This window comes from Protomyctophum parallelum, assembly GCF_964188405.1.
Source record: "Protomyctophum parallelum genome assembly, chromosome: 8".
In the NCBI taxonomy this organism is placed as follows: domain Eukaryota; kingdom Metazoa; phylum Chordata; class Actinopteri; order Myctophiformes; family Myctophidae; genus Protomyctophum; species Protomyctophum parallelum.
This window is the reverse complement of record NC_139703.1, coordinates 11,661,659-11,684,768: the sequence shown is the minus strand read 5'-3', so window position 1 is coordinate 11,684,768 and position 23,110 is coordinate 11,661,659. Positions and strand designations below refer to the sequence as shown.

The 23,110-nt window shown below is 43.6% G+C and overlaps 1 protein-coding gene across 1 annotated transcript in view; it reads right to left on the bottom strand.

The window, feature by feature from the left end:
• The window catches only part of nisch (nischarin), a 36,277-nt gene that overhangs the window by 2,698 nt on the left and 10,469 nt on the right, over positions 1 to 23,110 (bottom strand). Inside the window, exons 10-28 of the mRNA XM_083772097.1 lie at positions 21,500 to 21,685; positions 20,928 to 21,056; positions 20,365 to 20,478; positions 15,484 to 15,640; positions 14,163 to 14,225; positions 11,042 to 11,136; positions 10,698 to 10,756; positions 9,519 to 9,734; positions 6,551 to 6,777; positions 5,904 to 6,124; positions 5,408 to 5,793; positions 4,892 to 5,061; positions 4,123 to 4,201; positions 3,544 to 3,712; positions 3,148 to 3,298; positions 2,561 to 2,686; positions 1,989 to 2,141; positions 1,281 to 1,444; positions 648 to 802 (exon numbers count right to left, since the gene is read on the bottom strand). Of these exons, the coding sequence (XP_083628223.1) occupies positions 648 to 802; positions 1,281 to 1,444; positions 1,989 to 2,141; positions 2,561 to 2,686; positions 3,148 to 3,298; positions 3,544 to 3,712; positions 4,123 to 4,201; positions 4,892 to 5,061; positions 5,408 to 5,793; positions 5,904 to 6,124; positions 6,551 to 6,777; positions 9,519 to 9,734; positions 10,698 to 10,756; positions 11,042 to 11,136; positions 14,163 to 14,225; positions 15,484 to 15,640; positions 20,365 to 20,478; positions 20,928 to 21,056; positions 21,500 to 21,685 (3,020 nt within the window). The remainder of the gene's footprint in view (positions 1 to 647; positions 803 to 1,280; positions 1,445 to 1,988; positions 2,142 to 2,560; positions 2,687 to 3,147; positions 3,299 to 3,543; positions 3,713 to 4,122; positions 4,202 to 4,891; positions 5,062 to 5,407; positions 5,794 to 5,903; positions 6,125 to 6,550; positions 6,778 to 9,518; positions 9,735 to 10,697; positions 10,757 to 11,041; positions 11,137 to 14,162; positions 14,226 to 15,483; positions 15,641 to 20,364; positions 20,479 to 20,927; positions 21,057 to 21,499; positions 21,686 to 23,110) is intronic.

Below are 23,110 nucleotides of genomic sequence, written 5' to 3'. Positions count from 1 at the left end.
TTCTGTGCCCAGTAGGTGGTAGCATCAGCACATCTAAGCCTTGCCACCGTTCACTCCCATTGTAATGACCCGCTGTTTAATTTCCGGGTTATCAGGGAGGTGGGGGCTGTGCTCAGTGAGCAGTCCTCACACCCCTTAGCTCTCATCAGTTTGTTACATGTCATCAGCGATGCGAGACAAAGTAAAGAATGATTTACGATCGTCTGGATGCGAGACGGCTCACCATGGACAGCGCTCGAAGATTCAGAGATACAGAGCTTTGAAAATCTTGCTTTTAATGGATCTAAATGGAGCCTGGATGTAAAAATCCCATAGCTGGTACGAACATGTCCGTAGATGGCTAATGCCGTACCTTAGACTAGAGGGTACGAGTATAATCGTAGATCGCACTGAAAGAATTAACCCATTTTGGTGTCAGCATCATGTTATGCTTTAGCTATTTAAAAATAGCAGATCTACAAGCTCATATCGCGCCACCGAGTGGCGCGATACGAGCTTGTAGGTCTGCTATTTTTGAAAAATCGAAGAGCGACTGACATTTTTAGAATCTGATCTCAGGTCAGAATGGGTTCATCAGACCAGTGTGTGTCCGGCGGAAACCTCGTATGAATCTGATCTCAGGTCAGAATGGGTTAATGATGACACACCTGGAGGGAGGTTCCTTAGCCAAGTCAGGCAGAGGGTAACTGACATAATCCTCGTCCAATAGGAATATGTCTGTAGAGGTCAGGATTAAGGTCCTGGGTTCCAGCAGGGGGTTGGGGGAGGGGCCAGTGCCAGTGGGACTCCCAGGTGTCTGGACCTGGACGAATGGAGGAAAGGAAGGGTAGAAGGAAGGACGGAGGAAAGGAAGGGTAGAAGGAAGGAAGTGATGAAAACAAAGGACGAAAGAAATGAAAGTTGAACCAATTAAACCATGTAAATGAACCTAGTAAATCAGTACATGAAGTTGTGAGTTGTGACAGACAGTCCATACTTACTAAACAATCACAAACTTAGTCTGTGCTCTTAGAAACTATAGCCGGAAATTCTATGGAATGCACTGAAGGCAATGATAGCCAGGTGGACAAGCGTATGAATAAACAATATGTTTTTTTAATGTTTGCGAGATAAAATCGCTCACAAATACACCTTGTTTATTCCTTGTTTACCCAAACGTACAGTGCTATTTAGCACTGTACGTTTGGGCAGTATGGGCTGTCAGAAGGAGAATGGATTAATTGACCTAGTACGTCCACCCAATGCATCCCATGGAGTGTTCAGCTCAGCTTAGTGTGTACCTGGAAGGCCAGCAGGTAGAGGAGGATGTTGAATGAGGATGAGGATGAAGAGGCAGCCGTCTTCCTCTCTGCCACGATGAAGGTGAGATCTCCCATCTCCTCATCACTGGGATAGACAAACCTCACCCTACCACCATGAACCAGCTCGTAGTTCTTCATCTTACCTGCAGGGGGTGACGTCACACACACACACACACACACACACACGCACACACACACGCACACGCACACGCACACGCACACGCACACGCACACGCACACGCGCACACACACACACACACACACACACACACACGCACGCACACACCAAATAATGCCATTATATCTATCTATTCTAAGTATCGTAACCCCCGTAGATCTATAACCATTACGAGACATTACGCGTCTATTTGATTACATTTTCAAGTTAATTTAACAAGTTAATTATTGTTAAACATCTGCATTAATTACTTAATTTACGTGAAGTCTACACAATTAGCGAATGTAGAAGAATTGTTATTTTGATCTATGTTTGCCTGTCATCTCTCCTATGGAACCACATCAATACAGCATGCAATTGTGGACAAAATCATATTCAACGACAACAGAATATTCAATGTTTTGGGTCTGAGAAGCTAAATCTTATGAAATGGTGGTCGGTGGCTCAAATGACAAATAAATAATGGACATTGATAGGAAAAGGTAGGATGGATGGATGTGTTTGTGTACCAGTGTCTTTGTGGCTATAGAAGTCTTGCTCGGTGGAGTCAGGTTGAGGGACCTTCTCCTGGAGACTGAGGACTGCCATCAGCTGCTGTAAGAAGCCATGAGTCCCAAAACTGTCTCTGCTGAGACAGCACACGATCTGATCTGCACTACTACCTGCGCGCGCACACACACACACACACACACACACACACACACACACACACACACACACACACACACACACACACACACACACACACACACACACACACACACAATGACTGACTAAAAATATATTAACAAATAAAAACTAGACAAAAATGTTGGGGAGGACTAGTGGACAAGAGATCCATTAGACCTAAGACAACTTATTTTATGCTTGGCTTATGCTTTTTGGGTGTCATATTCAGAAAATAGGCCATCTACAAGCTCATAGATCAGGGATTATGATGCCGTCAAGGCCTGCCAAAATAAAAGATTGTCGACAAATTCAACTATTTAGGTTTAGGTGTAGTTTTATTCCAAAGACTATGACTAAAACTAAATCAAAATTTGCTGTCAAAATTAACACTGCTACCAGAACCTCAACTAACCTACTACCCGGAAGTATTGGTCAAATAGCCCCACGTTGACAGACAACAGGTCAGCCAATCGGATGGTCAGATAGTAACATGACTCCGCCTCTGGATCTCTGCATGCTGAATCTGACGTTTCCCACACTGATGGCGAGAGAGAGAGAGAGAGAGAAAGAGATAAAGAGAGGTAGAGAGGGAGGGAGAGAGATATATATATATTTTTATCCCACGATTTTGTAACCCATTTTTCACCCCTGTGTCAATTATCTAACGTGATCCGGCTCTACAAACCCTCCGCCAACCTAGTCCCCATATATGGGACATGGGGAGAGCAAGTGTCCAAGTTGTGGGGAGGCAGTTTAGAGACCCTGATTTTGTGAGGGTACCTACCCTAGAGACAGATATTTACATTGACTGGAAGTCATTCATGTTTATTTTTGTGGTGTTTAAAATGGCCACCTGCCATGGCCACTTTAATGGAAAACATGCACGGACACATGCATGCACACGCACACGCATACGCGCGCACACACACACACACACACACACACACACACACACACACACACACACACACACACACACAGAACCAATTACTGTCTTACATGAGTGGTGAGTAAGCGAGGAGGCAGAGTCCTCCAACAGGAAGTAGATGGCGTTGGTGGAGAGCAGCAGACAGGAAGTGAGCTCAGCCTCAGGGGATTTGTAGAGGACCACAGACAGCCACAAGACCTGTCTCACCTCCTCCCCCTCAGTCTGGCGCGCACACACACACACGCACACACACACGCACACACACACACACACACACACACGCACACGCACACGCACACACACACACACACACACACACACACACACACACACACACACACACACACACACACACACACACACACACACACACACACACACACACACACACACAGGTTACAATTTCCCTACACAGGGAATTGGGTACTGGGTAGTGTCCCCAGAAGTTTTTTTCTTATTTTTTTTACCTGTGCTATGTTGTTGTGGAAGTATTCCAATAGGCCTTGGCCTTCCAGCCCAGCGAGGAGCTTCAGTCCCGGGGAGAGGTTGAGAGCGAGGTGGGGGGGTGGCTGGTTCTCCTCTCCCAGGCTCTGAAGCAGAGAGGAGATGCTCTGGACTGGAGGCTGCTGGGACACACTGTGATGGAAAACAAGCTCAAATTATTAGACAGAGCTTTCCAAGCATTGCTCGCATCATATATCTACATTAACGTTGGCAGTTGTGGCAGTGTGTGTGTGTGTGTGTGTGCGCGCACGTATTTACTTAAATGTTAATGCAAAGCCAGTTTAGGTTGAGAAACCGCAACCAACTTTTGTGTGCTGTGTCAGAGGCTGTGACACCTTGGACACAGGCTATGCATGATTGATGAAAGAATTGGTGAATATAACTCATGCATAGTAAAGTGCTTTGAAAAAAGTGCAATATAAATTAATATTATTTAAAGTTATTTTAGGAAATGCTTTAGTTTAGAATGTGCGGCCGGTCACCCGTTCAGGCATTCACACAGACGGTGGTGGAAACTCAGAGTGAGTTCAGATGTTGTTTACCTGTAGGTGAAGCTGGCTGGGTTGGGTGGTGTAACACACAGACAGCAGTGTCCTGTCAGCTCTCTGCCTCTGGACTGACCTAGGATCAGAACAACAAGGACAAACACTGTCCTATCATCAGAACTACAAGGACAAACACTGTCCTTAGTGTCCTATAGGATCAGAACTACAAGGACAAACACTGGCCTAGGATCAGAACTACAAGGACAAACACTGGCCTAGGATCAGAACTACAAGGACAAACACTGTCCTATCATCAGAACTACAAGGACAAACACTGTCCTTAGTGTCCTATAGGATCAGAACTACAAGGACAAACACTGGCCTAGGATCAGAACTACAAGGACAAACACTGGTCTAGCATCAGAACTACAAGGACAAACACTGGCCTAGGATCTCTGGTCAGCATCAGAAGTTGTCAATCATCCTACTTGGTCAAACACCTGTTCTAATCTATTAGAAGTATGATTCTAATTTCACAGTTAAAAAAAATAAAAGTGAGTAGGCTATATATAAACTTATGTATGTATCAGTGGTGCTCAAAATCCCCCAAAAATATTACGATATGTACCGAAGACCAGGGGGGGAGCAAAGATTTGAAGAAAAAAAATCATCAGCTTCTATATCTGCTATTTTTGAATAGCCAAAGTATAAAATAATGGTTAAAGTGGTTAAAAATAAATAATGACACAGATTCTTTCCCAGTTTGAATGGTTTAACACCTGGTCTAGTTCCTTGAATGTTGAGTGGTTTGTTTCTGTGGGCTTACCTGGTTTCAGAGCAGCACTAGTAGTCCTGGGGAGGACCAGGGTCTTCAACCCAGACAGAGAGTCTCTTCTCTCCCTCAGCTGACCCAGGAACAGCAGTCTGTCCTGGGCTAGAGGAAACACCAGCAGCAGCCTCCACTGGCCCAGCAACACTTCCAGCACATGGTCCAACCTGCACACAACATCATTTACATATAGGCCACAACACAACTAAATAGAGACCTGTGTATACTGCGTATCAGAAACCAGTGGTAGTGGTAGGCATTTTGTTTACCGGCTCCGTTTCCACAGATAAGATAGAAAGCCCATTCATTCAGCCCATAGATAGACATTTCCGAAAATATGTATTTTAAGCATGAAACCAAAGGCTCTGGTTTTCAAATATTGTAGGAGTTGAGGCATTATATTAGCTTGACTTGGTTCCATAGATACCAAGTCAAGCTTGGTATCACCCCAAAAAGCATGTGGGGAGTGGGGGAACCACTGCCTGAAGGGTAAAAGGTGGTTTAAATAAATACCTGTGCTGGCCTGCAGGGGGTGCTGAAGGACGTGTGGGGTACAGGGCCACGGAACCCAGGGGAACACGCAGCAGCCTGCAGCAGGACGAGTCCAGCACCTCCGCCTCGCTCCTCTTCCTCTCCGCCAGCCACCTGAAGTTCACCTTCATCACCAGCAGGTGGCGCTGTGTGAGGAAGAGCAGCACGGGGGCGCCCGCCGTGGTCTCCCCGCCGGCCGCCTGGGCGAGGAGGTCCGACAGGAGGGGGGAGGGCTCCGGGGAGGAGGATGAGGAGGAGAGGAGGAAGGCTGGGTATCCACCCTGGGGAGTCTGGTTCTCCTCCACCTCCCATGAGGTGAGGAGCGGGCGGAGGAGAGGAAGGGGTGTCGGGTGGGGCTCTGAGGGGAGCTGAGGGAACAAACGTGGAACATTAATGAATCGATTCTAAAACGTCTTCTATGTACACAAACCACAACCTGAAAAGGTTGAGAACCACTGAGTCAGAGAGCAGCTCTTACGTTGATCTGTGCAGACAGCAGAGCGGTGGTGTCCGCGATGGACTGCGCGTCAGAGAACAGGAACCACGTGGTGTTGCTGGAGGAGTGACCCAGGACCAGACAGGAGGCGGGGAGGAGGTCAGAGCACGAGGAGGACAGCAGGAGGACATGGGAGTACGGCAGCAGGAGATCTCTCTGGAGGAGACGCACCACCTCCTTCTGACGCTGGACCTGCTCCTCAGCTGAGGGCAGAGAGGGGAAGATGGGACAAGAGGAGTGCAATTCATATCAATTCATACAATATTAGTACGTTCCTTCCTACCTCAAGGAATCTCCCTACGAGCCTCTACCTCCGCTCTTAAAACACCAACCTCCTCAAAGACCAACCACAGGACAAGAGGCGACCGGGCCTTCTGCTCCGTCGCCCCCCGAACATCCATTATTATTATTACGTTAATATGAATACAAATTGCTTAATGAGAAAACAACAGATCTACTGTATATGCTCACAACACATCGCAACCAGCTTGTAGATCTATAAGCTTATAGATCTGTAGATTTGGGGTTCTAGTATAGAGCCCTAGGGAATTCCGGTCATCTAAGTTTATAGATATTAAATAGTATCTTTGCATACAAGTAGGAGGGGAGAGGCTGGTCAAAATGTGTACCTGTGTCGTGTTTGGTTGAAGTGAGGTCAGTCGACACGTAGAAGAGTCCCAGCAGGCTGTCTGTCAACACAAGACACGCCTCCATCTGTTGTAGCGTTTTCTCCACCCGAACACAGTGACACCACACCACCCTGCTCACCTCCACCCCCTGCTGCTGGGGTGGACTGCTGGCCGGGACCTCCACCTTGGAGTCGTCTAGTCCCATCTCAAAGTAGCCTGGACCTGACCTAGGATCACAATGAGAAGACAGGATGACTCTAGGAGCACAATGAGAAGACAGGCTATAACTGATAGTACAGCCAATCACTATTATACAGTATTTCTTGCCTAAAATGTAAAAATCCTTGATCCAGACTACCGGAGCACTCACTACTAGAGCACAACCTGCTCATTTACAAGTGTCACTTATAACGTTGGACAAGCCCAAATTATTGCACTTTGCGAATGTTCGCACTGTCATCACACTACGTACGTGTCTCACTGTCATCCCACTACGTGTCTCACTGTCATCTCACTACGTGTCTCACTGTCATCCCACTACGTGTCTCACTGTCATCACACTACGTGTCTCACTGTCATCTCACTACGTGTCTCACTGTCATCCCACTACGTGTCGCACTGTCGTCACACTACGTGTCTCACTGTCATCTCACTACGTGTCTCACTGTCATCACACTACGTGTCTCACTGTCATCTCACTACGTGTCTCACTGTCATCTCACTACGTGTCTCACTGTCATCCCACTACGTGTCTCACTGTCATCACACTACGTGTCTCACTGTCATCACACTACGTGTCTCACTGTCATCACACTACGTGTCTCACTGTCATCTCACTACGTGTCTCACTGTCATCACACTACGTGTCTCACTGTCATCTCACTACGTGTCTCACTGTCATCTCACTACGTGTCTCACTGTCATCACACTACGTGTCTCACTGTCATCTCACTACGTGTCTCACTGTCATCTCACTACGTGTCTCACTGTCATCTCACTACGTGTCTCACTGTCATCTCACTACGTGTCTCACTGTCATCTCACTACGTGTCTCACTGTCATCACACTACGTGTCTCACTGTCATCACACTACGTGTCTCACTGTCATCTCACTACGTGTCTCACTGTCATCTCACTACGTGTCTCACTGTCATCTCACTACGTGTCTCACTGTCATCTCACTACGTGTCTCACTGTCATCTCACTACGTGTCTCACTGTCATCTCACTACGTGTCTCACTGTCATCACACTACGTGTCTCACTGTCATCTCACTACGTGTCTCACTGTCATCACACTACGTGTCTCACTGTCATCACACTACGTGTCTCACTGTCATCACACTACAGTACGTGTCTCACTGTCATCACACTACGTGTCTCACTGTCATCACACTACGTGTCTCACTGTCATCACACTACGTGTCTCACTGTCATCACACTACGTGTCTCACTGTCATCACACTACGTGTCTCACTGTCATCACACTACGTGTCTCACTGTCATCTCACTACGTGTCTCACTGTCATCACACTACGTGTCTCACTGTCATCACACTACGTGTCTCACTGTCATCACACTACGTGTCTCACTGTCATCCCACTACGTGTCTCACTGTCATCTCACTACGTGTCTCACTGTCATCACACTACGTGTCTCACTGTCATCACACTACAGTACGTGTCTCACTGTCATCACACTACGTGTCTCACTGTCATCACACTACGTGTCTCACTGTCATCACACTACGTGTCTCACTGTCATCACACTACGTGTCTCACTGTCATCACACTACGTGTCTCACTGTCATCACACTACGTGTCTCACTGTCATCACACTACAGTACGTGTCTCACTGTCATCACACTACGTGTCTCACTGTCATCACACTACGTGTCTCACTGTCATCACACTACGTGTCTCACTGTCATCTCACTACGTGTCTCACTGTCATCACACTACGTGTCTCACTGTCATCTCACTACGTGTCTCACTGTCATCACACTACGTGTCTCACTGTCATCACACTACGTGTCTCACTGTCATCACACTACGTGTCTCACTGTCATCCCACTACGTGTCTCACTGTCATCACACTACGTGTCTCACTGTCATCACACTACGTGTCTCACTGTCATCACACTACGTGTCTCACTGTCATCACACTACGTGTCTCACTGTCATCTCACTACGTGTCTCACTGTCATCACACTACGTGTCTCACTGTCATCACACTACAGTACGTGTCTCACTGTCATCACACTACGTGTCTCACTGTCATCACACTACGTGTCTCACTGTCATCACACTACGTGTCTCACTGTCATCCCACTACGTGTCTCACTGTCATCTCACTACGTGTCTCACTGTCATCACACTACGTGTCTCACTGTCATCACACTACAGTACGTGTCTCACTGTCATCACACTACGTGTCTCACTGTCATCTCACTACGTGTCTCACTGTCATCTCACTACGTGTCTCACTGTCATCTCACTACGTGTCTCACTGTCATCTCACTACGTGTCTCACTGTCATCTCACTACGTGTCTCACTGTCATCTCACTACGTGTCTCACTGTCATCTCACTACGTGTCTCACAACACGTTCTAATCGGTGATCTACTGTCTGTGACTCGCCGACAGCCTCACAACAAAATGTAAACAAGGATGTGAATATGGTCTTATCTTCCAACCAATTACTTTCATCGTGCGACATGTCGTTCGACACAAGGCAGAGTTGGGTGGTCAGGCCGTCATTCAGCGGCTGTGTGACAATGTTGGTTGTAGTTGTTGTGGTGTGAAAACCATTTAATGAATACTCTACATTTGAGTATGCTAGGGTTGAAGATGTTAATACAAATGTAATAGTTTTTAAATAATGTCTAATTAAATCCACATTTTCAAGTGAGCTTTGAGATATTCATTCACCTGCAGGGTATTGGGTATTGCAGGGTATTGTAGTGATTACCTGTTACTGGGGGCGAGTACCTCCGTCTCCTCACCTCCAGACTCACTCCTCCTCTCCTCTACCTCCTTCCTCCTCTGCTTGTCTTCCTTCTCCTGGAGGGTGGAGCCCAGGCGCTGGGAGAGCTGGGAAATGAAGTCTTTGTTGGAAGAGGAGAGGGAGAGGAGGTGGGAGAGGAGGACCGGGCAGGAGTTCACGATGGAATCTTCCACTGGTTCACTATGACAACAAAAGAGAGGAGAGAAGAGTAGAACGCTGAACACTGTAAGCTATTTTAATAGCTTACAGTGTTCTACTTCCTTACAACATTTGTCTTATGAAATATAGATATGATGAACAGAGGCATCTTAGTTGCACTTTTTCATTAGACTTAACCATATTTTTCAAAGCCTTGGGAATATAGTTATAGTTTAACATAGTTAAAAGTAGATTTTGGAAGCTAATTGGGCAGAGCATCAAGGCAGAAGGTGGAGGTCTTAAGACGTCACACAGTGTGGGTATCCGGGTGGTGCCTACAGTACCACCATGGAGACAATGGGGTTGAATCCTCCACGGCAGAGCTTCTCAAACATTCGAGACCCAAAAGAAATGTAGTGTCTCAGTGCAGTGACACCTAGAAGGTGGTCGGGGCGCTTGACTGTTCAACAGGGAGCAGAACTGGAAGGAATCGCTAGACATGTCTACACCAGAGTTTCAAAACTGTTCATTTCAAATGACTGCTGGTTTGATATGAATTAGGCCAGGGACCCCCTTTTGACATATCGTTTAGAGACGTTTACCTCCTGGACCCTATAAAAAGACACTAGAAATATGAAATCCTCAGTGTTAGAGGGCATACTATAGACCGATTCACAGAGGGTTTCCTGGGTGCGGCCATTACTGAGGGTGTACCATTGAGTACTGCAGCACTGATTAGCTACACCTGGCCTACGGAGCACCTGCTCCATGGATTACCCCTCAGTAATGGCCGCGCCCAGGGCACCCCTCTGTGAATCGGTCTATACTATACCCTCTAACACTGACTAAAGGGTCTGCGTGTGACATCATCATCATACCCGGAAGTTATGCGGGAACGCCTACTACTACCGAGTGGCAAAGAAATACTTTCTGGCCTTGACAGCCCATACATTCAAACAGAAAAGTCCTACAGTATCTGATTGCATTAAACATGCACATGCATACCTGGTATGTATGTGTTGGTGAGTAGAAGTGTGACAGCTAGACAGACAGACAGCAGGTTTCTGGTTCAGAAGATCAGAATTATGACAAGAAATTACTTTCATACAAAGAATCAACATGTTAATGATAATGATGTAGAGATAGGTGTCATTCCCGGAAAATAAACAAGTTCATCAACATGTCAATGATAGTATACGGTGGTCATCATTGTAATATAAACAACAGGTTGACAAATGTGTACAACTATTTACTATTACAATAATGACCACACCTAACTGTACTTAACTGTACTTTCTACTTATCACGCAGCTTATCCAAATCAATACTTCAGTTGTGTGTGTGTTTACCTGTGTTGTGTGTTGTGTGTTGGTGGTTGGTGGTGGGGGGGGAGGGGTCTGGATGGTCGGGGGGGAAAACAATTCTTCTTGTCCCATGTTTACTTCTGAAAATGGCACAAACAACAACAGCACAGAACATCTAGTTAAGGTCGCTCATGCATGGGAACAATGCTGCTTACTTATATTAATAATACACTTATAATGTGTCAATTACATGCTATTTGTTTTCTTTTTTCACAACTCCCATTTGAAGTTCACCAACATTTTGGAATCATACTTGTCAAACTAAAAGTAATAATTAAAACATATATATTAGCAGTTTGATGCATATGGGGAGATATTGGAATAAAAATAAACAAACCTACATGTTTATTGTTCACAGACCTGATGTCTGAACAGAGCCAACAGTCACAGACACATTTTTATGGGTCACAAATAAATCTCTGTCACTCTTTTTCCATATTTGTTTTTTAAGAAGTAGTGAAAATAGCAGAATTACAAGCTCACAATCTGCTATATTCACTAACTTGGGTCCTGGCGAGACATAACATTTCTCTTTTGGGTTTTGGACTAAAACCTTTGTGAACCAGTGGTCTAACTCAGGGGTGCTCAATGTTTTAGGCTGGGGACCCCCGGAAATGCTTTGGCCATGTCTCGCGACGCCCGCCCCGCCCCCACTCCCAATACAAACGGCAAAAATAACCTTAATAATAGAGAAAATATATCATAAATGAATACTGAAATCAGATATGAATACTGAAACCAGATATAATCATTAAGGAAAGTTTATGCATGCACTATATGTACTATGTAAACTCTTCATGTCCATTTTCCAGCCATTCAGTTGCAAATAAAAAGATTTTGAAAATAATTTGGGGACCCCCCAAAATAATTTGGCGACCCCCCGAGGCGTCGCGACCCACGGGTTGAGAACCCCTGGTCTAACTGATAGAGATGGAATAGGTGACGGTTCAGTGTCTTGCTTAACCCATTCAAACTGCTAGATGGCAGATCTACAAGTTCATAGTGTGGCACTTTGAATATATGTATTTTTAAAGCAAAGAATGTAAGCTCAAATCTTTGCTTCAAAACACATTGTTTTGATGAGGGTTCACGGTCAAATACATATCATTTTGGGGGTCCATGACATGAAACAATTTTGAGCACCACTAATATAGCAACATACGTTTTTCAGAAAACAGTTTCAGAAGCTGATTTAGAAGAGTAAGAAGACATTTGTAGACTTGACCTCATGCAGGTGTTAATGGGTTAAGGGCACCTGGACCGGACACGTTTGTTCAGATTGTAAGCGGTGACACCGGGCCGGCCTGACCCACTGACTAAACAACGTCAACATTACTGTAGGGCCCTGTGACTTGTTCTACCGACCCTCCCTCCATGATAAGAACATTGATTTTCCCAATCAATTGACCCATTCAAATCTGGTAGTTCCCACACTTTCAAGATTTTTCTAAAATGTTCAAAAATAGCAGATGTACAAGCTTGCAGCGTGGCACAAAGTGATGCACTGGGGGCTTGTATATCTGCTATTTTTCAATAGTCAACAAACGCAAAAATCTGCTTTCCAGTTTTATTGTGTTAATGTAATAGGCAGCAGCAACACAACCATAACATTATTAACTTTTTTAAATAGTGACACATGTGTACACTTTTAGTTATTTTTTAACCACTTTCAACCTGACATCCCGATTACGGGCCTATTATAGATATCTTTATATATTATCTTTATAGTATAAAATAGAGCTTAACCACATGAACCCATACATCCCTATGCTGGGCATGCCATAGTAGGCTAACATTCAGCAACAATAGCAAATCTACAAGCTCAACGCAAACTGCTATTCTCTGTGAAGGCATTTGCTATGGAGGGACAAAAGGACCCTTGGGGGATCCCAGTCAACACATTACAGTACATGGGTATAACTGGTTAAGTGGTAAATATTTTGACACATTTTAATATTGTGTGCTACTTACTTTTGTAATAATGTAATGAATCTAAATATACTAGTTTAGAGAAAGAGGAGGTCATGTGTTTTGGGCCTACCCTCAGTACTTCCAAAACACAAGGATGAACACTAGGCTCATGCACAAACGAGCATGGACAGAGTATGGCTTGTGCCGAGTGTGCACGTGCTCAGGGGCCCTGAGATAACGAGGAGCGTGTCTGGGTGAGAGCGTGCATGTGAACTCAGATCGTGTTGTTGAACCCACATGCAGGCACAGACATGCTCTTCGTTCAAGGGTTAGACAGACACTGGGACGTGTTTTAAATACTAAAGTTTGAGTAAGAGTTCAGTGTTGAAGAGTAATGAAGGTATGATTGGATATACAAGACACAAGGATTATACTGTGAGAGCTTTGTTTGAGTGTACAAGGAGATTGGATACAGTTTTGCTGCTTTCTTTTTGCATTCTTCAATCACGATGAAGGATCGCGCTGATATTCTTCCTGCACCTTAATGTCTATATTATGAACAGTATATACCAGCTACTATGCTGATGCACCTTATGTCTAAAACCTCATGTAGGCCTACATACAGTACTGTGCGGTTGGACACCATGTGTTAATATGTAGATACCTCATGTACAGTAGGCCTACATACAGTACTGTGCAGATGGATACCATGTGTTAATATGTAAAACCTCATGTACAGTAGGCCTACATACAGTACTGTGCAGATGGACACCATGTGTTAATATGTAGATACCTCATGTACAGTAGACTTACATACAGTACTGTGCAGATGGACACCATGTGTTAATATGTAGATACCTTATGTACAGTAGGCCTACATACAGTACTGTGCAGATGGATACCATGTGTTAATATGTAGATACCTCATGTACAGTAGGCCTACATACAGTACTGTGCAGATGGATACCATGTGTTAATATGTAGATACCTCATGTACAGTAGGCCTACATACAGTACTGTGCAGATGGATACCATGTGTTAATATGTAGATACCTCATGTACAGTAGGCCTACATACAGTTACAGTACTGTGCAGATGGATACCATGTGTTAATATGAAGATACCTCATGTACAGTAGGCCTACATACAGTTACAGTACTGTGCAGATGGACACCATGTGTTAATATGTAGATACCTTTGTGTTTTGTTTTCTTGATTCTTTCTTTTTCCCCTTCTTCTTTTTGTTTTCTTTCTCTTTCTGGGAACCACAAAAAACAATGAATCTCGCACCGAAATTAATTTCACCCACTGTTTTAAACCTGCGATGTGACAATATTACAATGAAGATGATTCTGAATTTGATGCAATACAAAAACATTCTCTATGAATTCAAGGCTCCACTGGATGAGTAATTGAAGTATCCCTTTAAATGTAAATTCCAGTCGGACAGTTTGAAAGAAATAACCTCTGAGGACAAATAGCTGGTCTCTTTAAAGGTGCAAACAGACTGTGCCATTCTGCTTGTTCATTACATGTCAAACTGCATGATTGGAAACATCTTAATTATACACCTTGTCAAACTGTACGTACAAGTTGAATGAAGTCTACTGTCATGAGTGGTACAGGAGTAAAGTTCGATTCCTACACGTGACTTTGCAGAAATCCATAAAATTGCTGCAGTCTTTTTAGTTTTCATTAAAGGAAGCCATTTCTGTTACAAATCATACCATTTTTAACATTCCAATCCAATGATCAATTTCTGACTCCATCAAATCCTACAACTCCATAGATCAGCACATAGATTGCCATCCTTTTGCCTATCAAATCATACTCAACAGCCTAAGTTGGCAAAGCATCATTTAGGCTCAACACTTTTTGCTCACAATGTTGTGGACAGTTGGCAGAATTGTAGTCTGCGGTCACCATTTTGACCTAAGTTCGATTCTACAAATGTCTTTTAAATCATGACAGTTTTCTGAAAAACCTGTTTCTATGTCAGTCATTCTTCGATTTTTCAAAAATAGCCAAAAGGGGTTCCCACCCAAAATGGGTTAAGACATTGCTATAAACAGGTGAGGTGACATATAAATCATCTTCAACACTTTAAAACCAACATATAACACATTAACAACCAACATTTCTGGTTTTTCTGTAACCTACCCTACTATCTATCTACCCCAACTCCCAAACACCATTACTGTACCTCTCCTAAACCACCACATGCACCACCCAAAAACAATGAGGCAAAAAGTCACTACAACAACAAGCAGTTCAAAGGTTATGCCAAAAGATAGGAACTATCAAATATGGACTCTTCATCACCCTACCGCCAAAACACCTTTACTCTACCACCGTACCTTCCAAACATTCTACCCTACGTATGAAACACCCGTCCTACAATCCTACCTCTGAAATAGCCTTATATGTCCTACCATTCTACCTACAGTATGACACACCCCGCCCTCCCACCGAAACACCCTCCCCTCCGATCCACAGCCTGTTACATGCATGATTACCTTGACTGGCGGCTGGCTGGGCCACACAGGGGGGAGGAGGAGGGAGGGAGCAGGGAGAGGAGGTGACAGCAGGAGGAGAAGGAACGACAGCAGGGGAAGAGCAGGAAGGGGAGAGGTGAGGAGGTGCAGCAGCAGACAGCCTGGTCTCCTCACTGATCTAATGAAGACAGGAGAGAAGGGCAGAGACAGATAAAGAGAGGGTTTTCATCTTGTGTGTGTCCCATGGGCCTGTAATAGAACATTGGGAGTCACTAGATGACCATTATTTAGCTTTAAATGTAAATGTTCACAATTTCATCTTTAAACTGGCTTCCCGCTATCATCTGAAACTGCAGTCCAGTTAATCCATTGATCAGTTGGTTTGGTGTCAATCCATTGATCAGTTGGTTTGGTGTTAATCCATTGATCAGTTGGTTTGGTGTTAATCCATTGATCAGTTGGTTTGGTGTTAATCCATTGATCAGTTGGTTTGGTGTTAATCCATTGATCAGTTGGTTTGGTGTTAATCCATTGATCAGTTGGTTTGGTGTTAATCCATTGATCAGTTGGTTTGGTGTTAATCCATTGATCAGTTGGTTTGGTGTTAATCCATTGATCAGTTGGTTTGGTGTTAATCCATTGATCAGTTGGTTTGGTGTTATGCTGCGTTAACAAAAGCTACAAAAGAACTTCAGCTGCCTTCAAAAATGTTCAGGGTTCCAATGACGCAATGAAGCGTCAATCAACCATGTTTTGGTTTCACCATGTTACACAATCCTTGTCTCTGCAGACAAGTACTGCTTGTAATATGTGTTTTTCCCCTTTTTTAATTTTCTTTACTGTATGATTTCCTGTATATTTGTAGGTCTGTGTTCTGATGAATTGAAAATGGAGGACCCCAATGTAAGCAAGTCTTAGTGCTTTTCCTGGTTTCATACTCAGTTTTTGTAGTGACTTGTACCCATTTTCTTTTTCTTTTTTTTTCTAAATTTTTATCCCACGATTTTGTAACCCAGTTTTCTTTTCACCCAGTGCCAATTATCTAATGTAATCCTCTGCCAACCTGGGGGGGCAGCGGACTGACCTCATGCCTCCTTCTATGCATGAGGAGTCCAAGCTGCTTCTTTTCACCTGACAGAGGGGAATTTCCCCGGCCGGACGTAGCGCGTGGAAGGGACACGTTATTCCGACCAGTTCCTTTCCCCTCCATCAGGCGCCCCGGCTGGCCAGGGGGAGGTAGTTTTAGAGACCAGGATTACGGCATGGTTTTGTGAGGGTATCTACCCATGTACCCATTCTACATACTGTGAATAACATTTTCAATCAATCAATAATGGGGGGGGAAAGGTAATTCTTGCTATAGGAGCGAATTGTCCGTTTGAACCAAAGCCAAAACCTTTCTCGCTCCACGCTCCCAAACTTGGCTGTTCATAAAATCACAATGACAATTGCAGTGGATTCAACAGGTTTAAGTAGATAATAGTATAATATCCATATCGGCATAATATGACTTCACTGTTATCACATATGTCATGTCATGTGATAACAGTATTATCACAAAATAAATTTGTTACAAAGTCGTGGGATAAAAAAAAAAAACATTAGGTAGGTTGTCTGAAAAGGAATCCATTCTGGCTGACTAGACACGACGTTTGTTACGGTGGAATTATTAAGAAGAATGATTTTTCTTTGTGACCATGATAAGTTGATACCCAATGCACCCATGATTGGTATTGGTATTGGATGGTGTTTATGAGCAACACAGAGACGATTTTAAAATGTACCGTTGTGGGATGTTTCTTTATTATTTCCATTTAAGGATGGGGGTGCCAACCCTAAAAGTTTGAGAACCAGAGTGATGGGGAAGAAATCCAGGTTAGTCAGGTGCTGAAAACACAATGAATTTAATAAAAAAATAAAAACAGCTGTAGGGCTCTCATTTGAAAAGGATTGTCTTTATTCCCACAAGTGCCTGTGTGATGTTTCAATCAGGGCTGCAACTGCAACTATCAATTATTTACCCTTTTATACTTCACCGCATAATGGTGTCATGCAAAAAGCTCACAGGAACTTGTAGAGAAGTAGAAGAAATCGCCTAAATGATGGTGTCACAGACAGGTGGTGCACAACTCGCATGCAAGTTTGAATCTGATGGCCTTGCACTCTAGGCTATTTTCTAGACAGCTCTCTATTAAATAACTCGACAGACACTCCTTTGTGATCAGATTTTTCTTTATTTAAAAAACGAGCTAACAGTGTACAAAATCAATGTCCAATATGAAAATAAATAACATACAAAAGAAAGTAAAAGATAAAAGAAAAGGAACTAGAAATGTGTGCTCAGTAGAGCACAAATCTCCGGCAGGAAGTATTCACAACCTCCATCTTTCTGTCAACAAAATCTTTGATGAAGGCACAGGATTATGGGGGCGTGGGGATTTGATAAAAAATATATATAATTAGTTTGGGATTTGAATTTGACCTTTTCGCCTAGTTCCATGTGATTGGTTGCCTTTGTTTTTTTTAAACCCTGTAGCACTTTGAGATTTGCAAAAATGTAAAGTGCATTATAAATAAGATCTATTATAAATGTTGTTTCCACACACACACACACACACACACACACACACACACACACACACACACACTCTAAAATGTTCATCCAAGGAGTGGCTGTGACGCTGCATCATTGTTTCAGTCGAACACAATTCGGTTTTCCAGGGTGTGTTAAAACAGATTGACCAGTACCCTGTCTCTCTCTCTCTCTGCATGTGTGTGAGTCAGTAGGCGCTAGAATGGATTCCCAGATTCTCTATGCAGAAGAGGTGAAGCAAGGTGGTGGGCACTGGACAGTTTACATAGGGCTCATTTCTATATGGACATAAAAATCTTTATAAACTTCATCAATAAGAAAAACTATTTCACAAGAACAATGTTTAAAATAAAAAAGATATATATTTTTACATGCATTCTAGATTATCAGTTAGGATTCAAGTTGTTGCATAACTGCATCTAGGTGTGGAGTCGAATTGTAACAGATCCCATACACCGGACGGACAGCTTGCGCCCAACTGGCTATATCTCATAGTCTGGAGGGATGATTGTTTTGCAATTATTAATTCCCAAAAATGACAGGAATTGAGGTCACTGGCCTGCTGTCAGTGTGCACAAGAAACAAGACACTGATCCGCCTTGTAGCATGTGCTGATGTGATTAGCTACAGACCGTCACACATTGAGACAAGAGATAGGCAAAAACCCCACTTGCCTGCAGGAGATGATAAAATGACTAAAAGCAAGATACAAAATAATAATGAATAAAAACCAGACATTGCACCTTACCCGGGATCCAGACTATACCCCTCAAAACTCATTGACTCCTTCACTCCACGTACACAATACCTAAGCATGTCAGCCACTACACTGGAGAGGAAAAGGAGTGGGTTGGCTTCTAGTGCATGGTCGCTGTAAGTCCAGCTAATAACACTTGTTTATTGATCCAGGTCAAGCCCAGGTTTGGACATGAGTGTAACAGACAAAATAGGCACTGTAATCTGACATCAGAGATGTTAAAAGCAACCATCTCCCAGATTACGGGCCACTGGACAACATTCCCAGAACACATGTAAATACGTACCAACAACCTTCATAGAACACAGTAATCATTTTCAATTAACCTTTTCCTAGGCTAGTGCAATTTTCTAGTGGCCACACTTTGTTCCAATCAAACGCTGGATCCCAGTCCGGAATAACGGCCCTCCATAAAGCATTTATGACCATGCGTCTGCCACGGAACTCCACTATTCTTTACAGCTGATCTTAACTGAAAATAAAAGAAAAAAGGAAGAATGTGGTAAATCAAATTCTGTACATAAATCTTGAAAGGAATACAAGCCCTCGCCTTTAAAAATATACCCCAGTCTATGAAGACCTTTCTCTCTCCAACGAGAGAACCAAGTAGGATGACCACCAAACAACAGTCTTACATACAACTACACAGTGTCTCCGCCACCCTCCATACAGAGAGCAATTGCTAAACAATGCAGCCAAAGTCACAATAACACTGAGTTTTGTGCAGAGTAGAATACAGAAGATCCTGAAGACAGTAAGGAAAGGATGCTCGTCTAGAATCTCTTCCAGAGCCCACCACAACACCAATGTGTTAGTCAGAAGCCAGGTTTTTTTTTATGTCTCTTCCAGCGCACATCTCAGATTTCCCTGGCGAGGTTTCTCACACGCTCTTTTTGCTGAAATCTCAGGAAACAAAATGATGACGAAAGGTTTCAGTGGGGCCTGGTTTGGGTGGAGACTGCGATCTTTGAGTGTGCTCCAATCCAGGTCTCCTGGAAAGTCCTCTTGAAGGATCTCTTGGAGTGTTTTTCTTCAGGAAAGATTTGGCGTCTATGTCCTCCGACTGCTCTGGAAAACCATAAATGTGTAAATTTACCCGGCTGTCCCTGTCCTTGTGTTCAAGTAGTTTGGCATTCAACATCTCAAAGTTGGGGCCAAAGGGTAGTCATAGCGCGTCTAGCCTAGCTTCCATACTAGACACCCATGTAATAACATTGGTTACATTTCTCCTCAGCAGAAGCAGAAACAGCTCTCCATGTTTCCGTCAGTTCGCTCCACGTTTCCAACAGTTCCATCTGTGTTTCCGACAGTTACTTTAAAATGTATTTTTTGATCCTCAGATAGCCTTTGGAAATGTTCAATACCGGTAATTTTGATATGGGTTGAGCTACAGAGCTAACCGGGGGGTTTGGGAGAAGCCTGTCTGGCCTTAGAGTTAGCATTAGCCTTGAAGCCCAATAACTGATGTGGTGAAACTATAGGGGAAAAGAGATGATGTGGTGAAACTATAGGGGAAAAGAGATGAGCACAGTGTGAACAGAGGTGTGTTTACCGTTTGTTCTGTGTTGTTCATTCGTTCTCGGGTCTCTCTGGCTCTCTGAATGGCTTTCAACACCTCCACTGTGTCCAACTCCTTCTCTGTGTTGGATGTCCCATCCAGACACACCTGAAACGCACGCACACACACAAAGCATATCTATAAAATTGCAATACTGGTGGGTGGGCGTCAAGTAAAACTGGATTTGATTGGCCAAGCTTTGCGACATAATTTACTATGAGTAGTAACCAAGGCAGTGATGTCATGGAGGCCGTGAAGGCCATGGCCACTGCACTGTAGGGTCCTTTGTTGAGATTCTTATATAATGCTTAAAAATGTATTCATTATTTCCATGAACTTAATAATTGTTTTATTACGTAGATGGTCTTTAGCCTGTGCCCTGGCATTTGGCCTGTGTTCCCTAAACAAAACGTGAACGTCAAATGCCACGTGGCCTACCCTGGTAGTAAAACTGAAAAACACATTTAAGCCTGTTAGCTTGTCCATCGTTCTTTTAGGCAATGACACTCCTGTGATGGTATATGAATGTACCTACTGTACCGACAGACAGACAGTACCTCAGCAGCGCGGTCACAGAACTGAGCGAGGACCTTGGTCCTGTAGTCTGGGTCGATGCACACTGGATTGTTGTTCAGACTCAGTCGCTCTAAACACGGCAAGGAACCAATGTGTCTGACCTCCTCCAACTAACACACACACACACACACACACACACACACACACACACACACACACACAAGTTAACATATGTACAGTACCTCTTTCATGGCTAACAAGGCTAATTAGCAGTACCGGTACATTTGCCAGTCAGTTGGTTAACTAGACTAGTTAGCACAATATGTATCAGTTGAACACTTTACTGTACATATTTTTATCTTCAATTTCTACTCGTTTATATGATTTTTCGCATAGTATTGTATATATGTTTCAATTAATCGAGTACAAAGGATCTCAATGGAAACAAGCCATAGTGATTTATTGGGTTTAAAATCCTCTTAACAAACATTGTATTGAACTGTTAATTGTAATCTCCTGTGCTTATGTTTGCAAACTGTCAATACAGGATTCAATCAATCAATCAGTTGGTCAATTAAATAATAATAGACTAGTCATCAGTGTATGTATGTACCTGTGTCAGCTGGTTGTAGCTCAGATCTAGGTTAACCAGTGAGTAGAGTTTAGTGAGTCCAGACAGGGTAACCAGCTGGTTACCGGCCAGGTTCAACGTCTTGATGTTCCCCAGTCTTGTGTGAACCGACTCCAGAACACACATTCTGTTATAAGACACGTCTAAATGAATCAGGTTGTACAGGAGCTGAAAAATAGACGCACGCACGCACACGCACACGCACACGCACACACACACACACACACACACACACACACACACACACACACACACACACACACACACACACACACACACACACACACACACACACACACACACACACAGTTAAGGCTCACTTCATCCTTCCCAAAAAGGCTCATATCGTCTGTAAAGCACAAACCTTGTATCTCCATATATACTGCAATTAATGTTTAGGAGTAATATAAACTAGTAAAATAATGTTTTTTTTTGTTTGTTTGTTTTTTGCTAAATAATTCTTCATTTTGTTGAGGAAATGCAGAGCCAGATCACTCATAGCATCTCTGAGGATAGAATTCTGGATGAGCAGGACATGTGCAGCATTTTGTATGAAACGGGCCACGCCTGAAAACTTTGGAAGGCAATCTTAGCCAATCAGTGTAGAATCTGAGAAATCCAACAGACTCGTCTTGATCACATGACTACAGAGATTGTGTGTACCGATTTGCATGAGATTTGGATGAAATCTGTGCGACTAACAAACAATGTGTTTTGCAGAAATCAGCCTCATGGTGGCGCTATAACCGGCAGATGTGGAGGGATGCAGGGAAAATGTTTTTCCATGGCCTCTAGGGAGTGCGCATACAAAGTTGTACACAGATCGATGCAGTTATAGGTAAAAACAGGAATTGGCCTGTTATAGCGCCACCGTGAGGTTCATTTGGAAAGCATGGCATGTCGTCCTCGGCCTAGTGGAAATGTGCGTGTATAATTTCACGGAAATTGTTTGTGATTTGTGGCATTTTGTTCGAAACGGACCAATCATGTGAGCTTTGGAAGCCAATCTTAGCCAATCAGGATGGAAGATGGGAAATGGAGATCCGTGTTGATCTCATGACTATGGAGACAGTGTATACTGAATTGTGTGATGTATGGATAAAATGTGTACGAGTAATCTACAGAAATGAGTTTTTCCAAAATCAGCCTCATGGTGGCACTATAACAGACATAGTATTTGGGGCAGAGGTTCGTCGTTGGCATTCCAGGGAGTGTGTGTGCACACTGGTAATGGATGGACGGACACACACACACACACACACGGACGGAGTGCAAAACATACTCTCTCCCCATGCCTTCGGCCTGGTGGAGACAATAAGGGAAATGGATCACACACATTGGCAAGAGTCAATTTCAATTCTATTTATTTTCTACATAACAGAGACAGATTTACGGCTATCCAGCCTTCATCAGCCAAAACGTCTGTCTCTGTTATGTAGAAAATAAATAGAATTGAAATTGACGCAATCCATTACCGTTATTCTCAATTTTATACTTCATCATTTGACAGTGTCAAGTAGTGGAAAACTGCCAATCTGTATGCTGACAACACGTGGTGATGCGAGCTAGACATGCAATGTTTCCACCAGACAG